The sequence below is a fragment of the Chenopodium album genome, chromosome 9, assembly GCF_948465745.1.
Source record: "Chenopodium album chromosome 9, dcCheAlbu1.1, whole genome shotgun sequence".
Lineage (NCBI taxonomy): Eukaryota > Viridiplantae > Streptophyta > Magnoliopsida > Caryophyllales > Amaranthaceae > Chenopodium > Chenopodium album.
In genome coordinates, this window is record NC_137842.1 from 20,430,475 (window position 1) to 20,441,754 (window position 11,280).

The 11,280-nt window shown below is 44.8% G+C and overlaps 2 protein-coding genes across 2 annotated transcripts; both read right to left on the minus strand.

The window, feature by feature from the left end:
• Positions 1 to 4,811: 4,811 nt before the first annotated feature.
• On the minus strand, positions 4,812 to 5,432 carry LOC145557506 (uncharacterized). The gene has a single exon (XM_081618684.1). It carries the CDS (start codon positions 5,430 to 5,432, stop codon positions 4,812 to 4,814), a length of 621 nt encoding a protein of 206 aa, XP_081474810.1.
• Positions 5,433 to 10,181: 4,749 nt separating this feature from the next.
• Positions 10,182 to 11,009, minus strand: LOC145557507 (uncharacterized). The gene has a single exon (XM_081618685.1). The coding sequence runs from the start codon at positions 11,007 to 11,009 to the stop codon at positions 10,182 to 10,184; it is 828 nt and encodes a 275-aa protein (XP_081474811.1).
• Between the last annotated feature and the right edge of the window lie 271 nt (positions 11,010 to 11,280).

The window sequence follows — 11,280 nt, forward strand, 5'->3', positions numbered from 1 at the left end:
CTATGTTGCTCCCAAGGAGAGTAGGGTCTTGTCCTACCCAAAACTTGGACGTTTCAGGGACTGGACTGGCAAGTTCTTCTAGGTGAGGGTGCCTTCCAACTTTGCTGCCCCGCGCAACTTCAGAGAGATTTGTACCAACATGGCCGGGGTCACAGTTTCTCCCTCTGAGCCTGCCCGTGAGACAGAAGCTTTTGAGGCTCTGTTGGGAGCGGGGACTGGTGACTCCAAGTTTCCCAAGGTATGGCTGCCCAACTTCATCTACATTGTGGGCAATGAACAACTATCTGCCATGCGTTTGTGCCATACGCATGAGTCTGGTAAGCTTTTCTGCCTTCTGCCTTTCCTTTTCCTTCCTCGTCTTATTTAACTTTTCTGCTATTTTGTTTTTCAGGCTATGACAAGTTGGACAAGCGTATGCTCGGGCTGGCTGATAATTGGAAGGACCCTTTGACCGCCACTCTTGAGAATCCTCCTCAACTTTTTGATACGCTGGAGGTGTTTGCGGGCTCTTTGAAGGGTGAGGTGAGCCTGGCTCCCGCTGAACTGCGGGCTGTTGTTGGCACGACAGCTACTGTTGAGCGCGCTATGTCTAGCCGTGCTGAGCTTGAGCCTTCGTCCTCTACTGTTAGGAGTAGGCGTGAGACTCGCCCTGCTCCTCGAAAGGAGGCTTCAGATTTTGAGGCGTTAGTGGCGCCTGCTGCTTCTCCCGAGAAGAAGTCTGTCGCGGCTTCCGGCCAGGTGGCACCTCAGACCTCTCCTGCCAAAAGGCAACGTGACCAAGCTTCTGATGAACTAAAGGCTACTGTCGACGATTTTGCTGACAGTGTTCTCCAGTTTCCCTCTAAGGGGATTGAGACTACTGTTGCGGGTGAAAAACACGTTTCTTCTGCTGAGCATGTTCTGCTCTTTCCTTCTTCTGTTGATGATACTACCGCTGCGAAGGACACTACTGTTCCTTCTGCTGCAACCGCTGATTTTCAGCTACCTGATGAGTCTATCATGGAGCTTCCTAGATTTCCGCCGCGTCCCTACGGGCTAAGAGGGCGGCTCCGAAGCGCTTCACGGGGTGGGCTCTCCCAAGTAGGGGGTTCTCACCAGCAAGATCGTCCAGTGATTGACTTGGAGGACGATCCGGTGTCTTCTGCCCCTACCGGAGATGAGCCAGAGGAGAAAAAGGCTCGCACTTCTCCTGGTCTAGACCCTCTTGCCTCCGCATCTGCCAACACTGGGCTTCCAGGTGGGAACGCTGGTGGGGAAGACACTCAGAACTCCAGTGAACTTAACCGCTGTGTTCACTAGTCCTTGAGCGATGCCTTTGAGAATCCTTTGTCTGCGACCTCACTTTCTGCTGGAGGGACTTTCCGCCCCACTGGGGCTATTGAGTTTGCTGAGGTTCCTATTGATGTTCATCTCCGCCCCATACTCTTTCCTGCTAGAGCTGAGAACGCTCCCTTTCGGCCCTTAATGAATGTGAGGGATGACGAATCTTTGTTTATGGACGACCCTCAAGGTGGTACCTTAGGGTACCATTTGACTCAGGGGGTTCGTCTTCCTGCGGATTCTACGCATAGCTCAGTCAACCTCCCAGCTGCTACGGCCTGCCATGACCTGCAGAAGGTTAGTTTCTGCTTTCGGTCTTTCTTTTTCTCGTTTTAGCCTTTCTTTTCTTCTATGCTTATTCTGTTGCTACTGCTTTATTTTATTTTTATTTTATTTTGTTAACTCTCGCTTTGGCTCACCCTTCTCTTCCTCTGCTTTTCTTGCAGCTGGTTATGTCTGTGGCAGATTTGTCCAACACTCTGCTGTCAGTGGAGAAGGAGTATCGGAATCAGGGCATAATTCTCTCTCAGAAGAATTTGGAGGTCTAGCGAGCTCAGGCTGAAAGGGATGCCATGGCCAGTGAGGTGACTCCGCTGAGGGAAAGGGCGGACGCTCTTCAGCTCCAATTAGGAGAATTTCAGCTCACTCAGACCAAGTTGAAGAGCTGCGAGGAACAATTGGGGACTTCTTAGGCCAGGGTGAAGACGTTGGAGGCGGAAATGGCAGGTCTGCGAGCTGCGCATACTGTTGAGCTGGAAGCGGCTAGGAAAGAGGCTCTCAGATCTTTTGCGTTCTCTCTTGCTTTTGCTAAGCTATTGGCTGATCGCCATGATGGTGGATAGGAGGCTGCGGCTCGGTGCGTTAGCATCTTATATGGAGAAGATGAGGAGCAGCAGACTCGCTTCAGCACTTTTTGGGCTAAGGTTGAAGCTGCAGGTGAGGCTGACTTGTTTGAACTCCTTGCTGATCATCCTCGTGCTGCTGGCTGCAAGATTCCCAACCAGGCTGTGCTAAACTTGGAGGTGCCTCTCTGCCCTGACGTGCTGCAGCTATCGGAGTGGAGTCCTTGACTGGTGATCAATAAAGGTTATGGCGGTTGTCACCCTCCTACTCCAGTGGTTCCTCTGAGTTTCCCTCACCCAGATCTGTTGTAACTAGGTAGTTTTTGTTACTATCTTTGGGGTGTATAGCTGCCAAAGATTATGTTTCTTAGTGTAATTCCTGAATACTTTGTCTTTGTTGCTGAGTCTGCCCAGCTTAACTTGAATTTGTGTTCTCCTAACTTTACCTGCTGAGTGTTTCCTTGTCCTGGTGGACGAGGGCTCGGCCTCATTTGTCCTGCGACTGTCTTGCTGAATGTTTACTCTGCCCTAGGGAGCAGGGGCTCAGCTATATAAAGTATGCTTTTTATGATCTTCTGCTGCTTCGCCTGCTCTTTATTTTATTATTTGCACATTTGCCTGGAACTATGCTTTTCTTAGCAGTATCAAGATCTGTTAGTGCTGCAGCATTTTTATTGCATTTGGTGGGGCCTCGTAGGTTGGGCCTCCCTGCTGAGACTTATTTGTGTCGATCAGCTTTCTTATGCTTCGACTTGTCATTTTGTGAGTTGTCATTCAGCTTGTTTTGTTGTGACTTATTTATGTCGTTCAGCTTGTTTATGCCGCGACTTTGTAATTTTGTGAGTTGTCATTCAGCTTGTTTTGCTGTGACTTATTTATGTCGTTCAGCTTGTTTATGCTGCGACTTTGTCTTTTTGTGCCTACTTACTTCTTTTCGTAAGTGCTTATTGTCTGGTTGTCTTCTCCTTTCCTTTTCCCCTCAAAGAGATGAGCTAAGTGGGACTAAGAGAGCCTTAGTGTTGCCCACATAGCTCATCTTCTTCTTTTCCCCTTTTCTCTCCTGCTCAAGCTAAACGTGCCAGGCTTCCCCCTCAGGCATCCCCGAGGTGGTGCCCTGTTTTGCTGTGAGCAGGTGAGGTGAAGTTTTAGGGAGGGATGCGTTTGCTTTGCCACTTTGCGCTAGAGTGCTTCTTGCCTCTAACACTTTGTTATTGTCTTTATTTGACTTCTGCATGTTAGCATATGATGCTTGAGCATAACACATTAAACAAATTTACGTAGCATACTCCTCACGTAGAGGCTTGTATTGCATTTAATAAAAATGGCTCAAATGCCTTAATTAACATAACATGGACTGAATAAAAGTTTATCAGACTTGAGACAACTATGTTTGTTTTTTCAGACTGTTTAAACAAAATACTTCTTTAACACATCCGCATTGAAAGTGTTTCTTAAGACCTGACCTTCTTGATCTGCAAGGAGGAACGCTCCTGGTCCAACTTGCTCGTGAATGATGAAAGGGCCTTCCCAGTTTGCTGATAGCTTTCCATGCTGATTTCCTCTTCCCACTACTGTTGTCCTTCTAAGGACCAAGTCTCCGGGCAGGAGCTCCCTATGCTTGACCCTCTTGTTGAAAGCTTTTGAAATCCTGCTCTTCTGAGCTGCCATCTTGAGAGCTGCTTTTAGCGTTACTTCTGGCAGGAAGTCTAGCTCTTCCAACATACGCTTTTCATTTCCTTGCTGCTCATAGTGCTGTATCCTCATGCTGGGGATTTGTACTTCCACTAGGACAACTGCTTCAGCCCCGTAGGCCAGGGTGAATGGGCTCTTACCGGTTGACTCATTCTCAGTGGTCCTGTTTGCCCACAAGACCTCTGGGACTAGGTCTGCCCACAGTCCTTTGTACTCCTCCAGCTTTTTCTGTAGGGCTGTTAGGATCAGCTTGTTTACTGCTTCTGCTTGACCATTGCTCTGCGGGTGGCTGATTGAGGCACTTGCATACTTTGTGCCCATGTCCCCCAAGTAGTCCTTTATGGTGTCACAGTCAAATTGACACCCGTGATCAAAGACTATGCACCGTGGCACCCCGAATCTTGTGATGATGCTTTTCCACATGAATGTCCTGACTTGGGCTGCCTTTATGTACTTAGTGGGTTCGGCTTCTATCCACTTCGTAAAGTAATCTATCGCCACAATGAGATACTTCCTGCCCGCTGACCCAGTGGTGAAAGGTCCCATTATGTCCATTCCCCACTGAGCAAACGGGATCGGGCTGAAGATTGGAGTTAGATCGTTTGCTGGCTGATTTATGACTGGTGAATACTTTTGACACTTGTCGAATTTTTTCACATATGCTAGTGCGTCTTGTGCGAGAGTTGGCCAATATGCCCCCCTTATGAGGACCTCTACTCCCAATGATTTTCCACCAATGTAGTTGGCGCATATTCCGGAGTAGGCTTCTTCCATAATGCCCTCCTGCTCCCACTCTGGAATACACCTTAGCAGTGGCTTTGAGATGCCCTTTTTGTTGAGTTCCCCGTTCATCACTACATACTAGTTAGTGTCTTTCTTCCCCTTCTTAGCCTGTACTTCATTGTTGGGTAGTGAGCCGTGGACTTTGTACGCCAAGATGTCTGAGAACCAGGCTCTCTACCTTTCAATGCAGTTTACCTGCTCTTTTTCGGCAATGCTGCTTTCTTCTAGTACTTCAACCATCTCTGTCCTTGTTAGGCTTTGTAAAGTGGAGCTGGCTAACTTGGACAAGGCGTCGGCCTGAGAGTTTCCTACTCTGGGGACCAAGTCTATCTGGAAGTGGACTAGCTGGGCAGCCAGTTCCTTTACATTGGCTACGTACTTCAGCATGGTGGCTTCCCTTATCTCATACGCCCCCTGCAGTTGGCTGGCAACGAGTTGAGAATCAGTTTGTAGGTGTACTTTGCGGGCTTCGGCTGCGAGGCTCATACGTAGGCCTGCTAGTGCCGCTTCATACTCAGCTTTGTTATTCGATGCTTTGAACTTGAACTTTATGGCATACTCGAATACGTTTCCTTCTGGAGATGTCATTATGACTCCTGCTCCACTCCCCGTTTGGGGTGAGGACCCATCCACTTCCACCTTCCAGACCCCAATATCATCCTCTTTCTCCTCGTAGGAAGCTTCCACTATGAAGTCTACTAAAGATTCTGCCTTGATGGTTGCTCTAGGTTTGACCTCGAATTCGTACTCAGAAAGCTCAATTGCCCATTTTAAGAACCTGCCCGATGCATCCATTTTTTGTAATGCTTTCTCCAGCATATGGTTTGTGAGGACTTCTATTACATGCGCGTCAAAATATGGCTTTAGCTTCCTTTCTGCTGTGACCACTGCGAAGGCTAGCTTCTCTACCAATGGGTACCTTTGCTCTGCCTCGGTCAGCACGTGGCTCACGAAGTATATTGGCCTTTGTTGCTTTTGTCTTTCTACCAGCAGAACGGTTGCGATTGTCTGTATTGACGCAGAGATGTACATCTGCAGCTTTTCCCTTAGCTTCGGGCTGATCATTGTTGGGAGCTTAGTCAGATGCTCCTTAATGCCCTCAAAGGCTTCTTTCTATTTAGCCCCCCCACTTAAATTCTCTGTTCCCTTTCAATAGCTGATAGAACGGCAGGGCCTTATCTGCTGACTTGCTGATTACACTACAAGAAAATAACCTTTTCGTAGCGATTATTTTAACCTTTAGTATCGATTGTAATTGCAACAAAAAGCTTTCCCAACGAATGGTCATTCGATACAATATCCCCCGTTGCCTTAGCCTTTAGTAGTGGTTTTCAATATCGCTGGGGTTGACCTCAATAATCGATACGAAAAACTACATCCAATCGTGGTGATTATTGTAGCGATTACAATCGCTATAAATGTTTAGCTCATTTTATTCAAAAAAAAAAAAAACATGCGTATGATCTTTACAAGATTCGAACATGCAACCTCAAACTCTTATATTAAATGTTTTACCAATAAGCTATGACATATTTTATGTATTCTTTGTCAAACAATATTTATATATCTAGTGTTGAAAAGGCTTTTCGTATCGATTTTTAGGATTTAGTGGCGATTGTAAATGATACGATTTCTCAAAATTATATAAATGTGTAAAAATAGTGTGGATATGTATTATTATGTTTTCCGTATCGATTTTATATGGGAAAACCATGGCGATTGTAAAAATGATACGACATCCTTAATTATTTCACAAACATACTAGCATATTGTAGTGATGTACAATCGCTACGAAATAATCGCTACGAAAAGAGATTTTTCTTGTAGTGTGAACTTGGTAAGCGCGGCCATTCTGCCTGTCAACCGCATGATATCCTTGATGCACTTAGGCTCAAGCAGGCTGAGGACTGCTTCGACCTTTTCTGGATTGACATCTATCCCTCTCTTGCTGTTCAGAAAACCCAAGAACTTTCCCGAGCTCACCCTAAAGACACATTTCTTCGGGTTGAGTTTGATTTTATATTTGTTCAGGGTGGCAAATGTTTCCTCCAGATCCATGATATGTCCAGCCTGCGTGACGCTCTTAACAATTGAGTCGTCAACGTATATTTTAACATTTCTACCCTTCTGGTGAAGGAATACTCTATCCATTGCCTTCTGAAAAGTTGCCCCAGCATTATTCAGCCCGAAGGGCATAGCTATGTATTTATACACTCCCCCTTCAGTGATCACTAGTAGAAAAATACAAATAGGCACCCCCCTAATGGCACCGGTTTAGGCCAAACCGGTGCCAAAAACCGGCCTAAAAATGAGCAAGTTTTTGAACAAAGAGAAATGGCACCGGTTCAGCTCAAACCGGTGCCAAAAATAAAAAGGGCACCGGTTTGAACCGGTGCCTAACCAAACCGGTGCCTAACTGAACCGGTTTTTATTTATTAAAAAAAAAAACCCGCCCATTTATATACCCCAAACCCTAAATAATGACCCTATTCTCTCTCTCCTCTCCTCTCCTCCGCCTATTTCTCTCTCCTCTCCTCCTCTTTCCTTCTTGCTCAGGCCAATTCACCATCGATCTTGGTTCTTCATTTCTATGTATTTCTGAAACTCCTCCTCCTTTCTATCACTTGAAGACGAAAAAGAAATGGAAGATAACAACAAATCGAAGACCAAAAACCGCGGTTTGATGTTGTTTTCGACTTTGATGTTTTTCGATTTCAATTTCAATTTAGATTTTGATTTTGTTTTTCAAGTTGCATGCGGTTTTGGGGTTTTGATTTCGTGATTTTCAGGTTTTTTTTTCGATTTTCAAGTAATTTCGATGTTTTATTTTTGTTTTTCGATTTTTTTTTTCAATTTCTGGGTTTTGTTTTTCGATTTTTTTTTTTTCAATTTCTGGGTTTTGTTTTTCAATTTCTGGATTTTTTTTTTTCAATTTTCGGGTTTTGTTTTTCGTGATTTTCTGGGTTTTTGTTTTTCAATTTCAAATTTGATTGTGTTGTTTTCGATTTTGATTTTGTTTTTCGATTTCAATTTCAATTTCGATTTTGATTTTGTTTTTCAAGTTGCATGTGGTTTTGGGGTTTTATTTTCGTGATTTTAAGGTTTTTTCGATTTTCATTATTTTTTCAATCTCTGGGTTTATTTTATTTTTGTTTTCAAGTTTGTTTTAATCAAATTTTTAATCAATTTCGATTTTGATTTTTTTTTTTCAGATTTTGATTTTTTTTTTCGATTACAATTTTTTTTTGTTTTCTGGGTTTTTGTTCGATTTTAATTTTTTTGTCGATTTCTAATTTTTTTTCTGGGTTTATTCGAATGTTGTTAGATTTATTTTTTGGGTTTTTTTTTTAATCGAATTTAATTATATTTATTTTCTGGGTTTTTTTATATCGAATTTAATTTTATTTATTTTGTGGGTTTAATTCTTTTTTTAACTGTTCTGGGTTTTTTTTATTTTTTTCGCAGCTTGTTCATTTTAATCAATTTATTGTTGATGTTTTAATTTGCGCAGGTATACATAATCCAAGAATCAAGAATCAAGAATCAAGAATATGGGGATTTTTAGATTGTGATGTTGTAATATTTTTTTTTTGATTTATATTGTAGTTTTTTTTTTTTTTATTTATATGTGTAATTTTTTTTGATTTATAAGTAATTTTTTTATTGATCTATGCTGTAAAATTTTATTTATTATATGTTATACAGAATCGTTTATATTGATTGTGATGTTTGATTTATATTTTGTGTTTTTATTTAATTTAGTGTATTTAATTTTTAAGCAAAAAAAAACAAAAAAAAAAAAAAAAAATTGATTTTTGGGGGTTTTTTGGCACCGGTTAACCGGTGCCAAAAACTTTGAAAAAAAATTTAGTGGGCCTTTTTGGCACCGGTTAACCGGTGCCTATTCCACCCTATGGCACCGGTTTTGAACCGGTGCCAAAAACTTGGTTTTTGGCACCCCTCACATAGGCAGCGGTTCAAACCGGTGCCTTAGACCGGGTTTGAACCACTGCCAAATGCATTTTTTCACCTAGTGGATGAATGCGGTTTTCTGCCTGTGTGGCTCATGCAGGCTGATCTGATGGTACCCTGAAAAGGCGTCCATGAAGCTTAGCAGGGCGTGTCCGCTGGTTGAGTCTACCAACTGATCTATCCGCGGCAGCGGGTAACAGTCCTTCGGGTAGGCCTTATTAAGATATGTGAAATCAACACACATTCTCCACTGGCCATTTGCTTTCTTTACCATGACCACGTTGGCTAACCACTCTGGGTAGTCACAAGGTTCAATGAATCCTACCTCCAGGAGCTTCTCCACCTCCTCTTGGATTGCTTGGTTTTTCTCCGTGGAGAAGCTTCGCCTTTTCTGCCTAACTGGCTTAATATCCTCCTTCACATTCAGCCTGTGTACCATGACTGCTGGGTCAATTCCGGGCATCTCATCTACGGAAAATGCGAAAATGTCTTTGTTCTTCCTCAGTAGCTCTATAAGGTGTACCCCTACTCCTGGGTCAATGTCTTTCCCGATTTTCACCGTCCTTGAGGGGTCACCCTCTATGAGCTCGACTGTGACGTGTTCCCCACTGGGAAGTGGCCTGGCCATTTCCTCTTATGCGGGCTCAAAGTTTTCCATTGCTAGCTTCTGTTTATCCTTTTCCCTGTGATATTCTTCACGCTTCCTTTTCCTCGACTTCCTCTCAGGTTGTTCAGTGTGCCTTCTCTCTGAACCAGGCTGCTGTCTTATTTTGCGGGCTGCTTTAGGGCGGTTATGTAACATTGGTGGGCTGTCCTTTGACTTCCCCTGAGCTTTGCTGACCATCCCTCATTAGTTGTGTAGGCCATGGCAAGGTGATAGGTGGATACCACCCCGCCTATCTTGTGGATGAGTGGTCTTCCCACGATCACATTGTAGGGTGAAAGGGAGTTTATCACGACGAACTCTGCCCGGACATCACGCCTTCTTGATCTTTCCCCTACTCGGACTGAGAGTTTGATTATACCTTCTAGGGTAAGCCTTGACCCATTAAACCCGGTGACTTCGTAGCTCACCCTCTTCAGGTCTTTTCTGTCCAACTTCAGCTCGTTGAACGTACTGATGTATATGATGTTGGCTGAGCTGCCTCTGTCTATCAATATTTTATCCACCTCCTAGTTTGCGATTCTCATTGTCACCACCAGTGGGTCATCATGGGGGTAAATTATGCCCTTTTGGTCATACTCATCAAACGTGGCCTACGGCTACGGGGGAAGAGGTGTTCATCTACGCTTATCATTGTCATTTATTTGATGTATCATCGCCTGCAGGTCAGCTCGCGCTCTGTTGAATGTACCCCCATGCACTGGGCCCCCGCTGATCACATACACCCTGCCTTCTGGCTTGCCATCTACGTCTTTGTCTCCGGCTGGGCCCCTTTGACCTCCTCTATGGTCAGGACGACCTGCTCTATCTTCATCCCTCCTTCTGGGAGGGTCATCGCGCTGCTTAAACTAATTCAAGTACCCTCTCCTGACCAAGTCTTCTATGTTGTCTTTCAAATGCGTGCATTCTTAAGTGGTGTGACCATGGTCTCTATGGAAGTCACACCTCTTGCTGGTATCACAATTTCTGTTAACCATCCTCGGGGGTCTCTGCCACTTGTCATCAGTTTTGTTAACGCTGAATATATGAGACCTGGAATGGGTTAATGGGGTATATTGGTCAAACCTCCTAGGCCTTGGCCCTCTCTTTGGGTCTGACCTTCTCAGGCCCACTGCTCTGTCCGTTTCTCTGCGGTTTTGCTCATCCCTGCTCGGCTGGTCCACCCTGGGCGTGTTCTCTGCCCGGGTGACCTTTGCTCGCTTAACTGAGTCACCAGGTGCTTTCCTACCCAGCATTGCTCTGTCAGTCTCGTCTACTTTGATGAACTCGTGCGCTTTGCCCAGCGCTTCAGCTAGTGTATTAAGGCTCTTACGCCCCATATACGCTCTGAACGGTGATCCTGGTAGTAAGCCACTCTGCATTGCTAGTAGCGCTACCTCCTGGCTCATATTTGAGATGGTTGTTGCCTCCTTGTTGAATCTGGTGATGAACTCCCTTAGGGGCTCGTCTTTCCCTTGAACCAATGACATCAGCTCGGTTGTCATCTTGGTTCGGTCTACCAGGGTTATGAAACGCTCCATGAACATTCTCTTCAACTGGCTGTACGAGTATACGGAACATTTGGGAATGGCTCCATACCACTCCGCTGCTAGCCCCTCCAGGAACGGCGGGAAAGCTTTACACCAGACTGAGTCTGCCATAGTGTCAAGTACCATATGGTTCTCAAAAGCTAACATGTGGCTTTTGGGTGTTGTGGTTCCGTTGTATCTGCAGCTTGGCATCTTTACTTTCTCCATTGGTTCCTCCAGAATCTCCCGACAAAATGGGGAATCATCTGGAACAACCTGGATTCGCGCTCGTTTATCTTTCTCTAGGTTGGGTCCTCGCTCTGAGGTCGATGACCTGCTGCGTGGCACTCAGTTCTCTGGGCTGATTCGAGCAGGGGTTATCCTCCACACTCCATTCTCGATTCAGGTTACGAGCTTCCAGCTCCAATACCTTCTTCCTCAGCTGAATGAGCTCTTTCTGCTCAGGGGTGAGGGTCAAGGACGCCGGATTTTTCGCAAC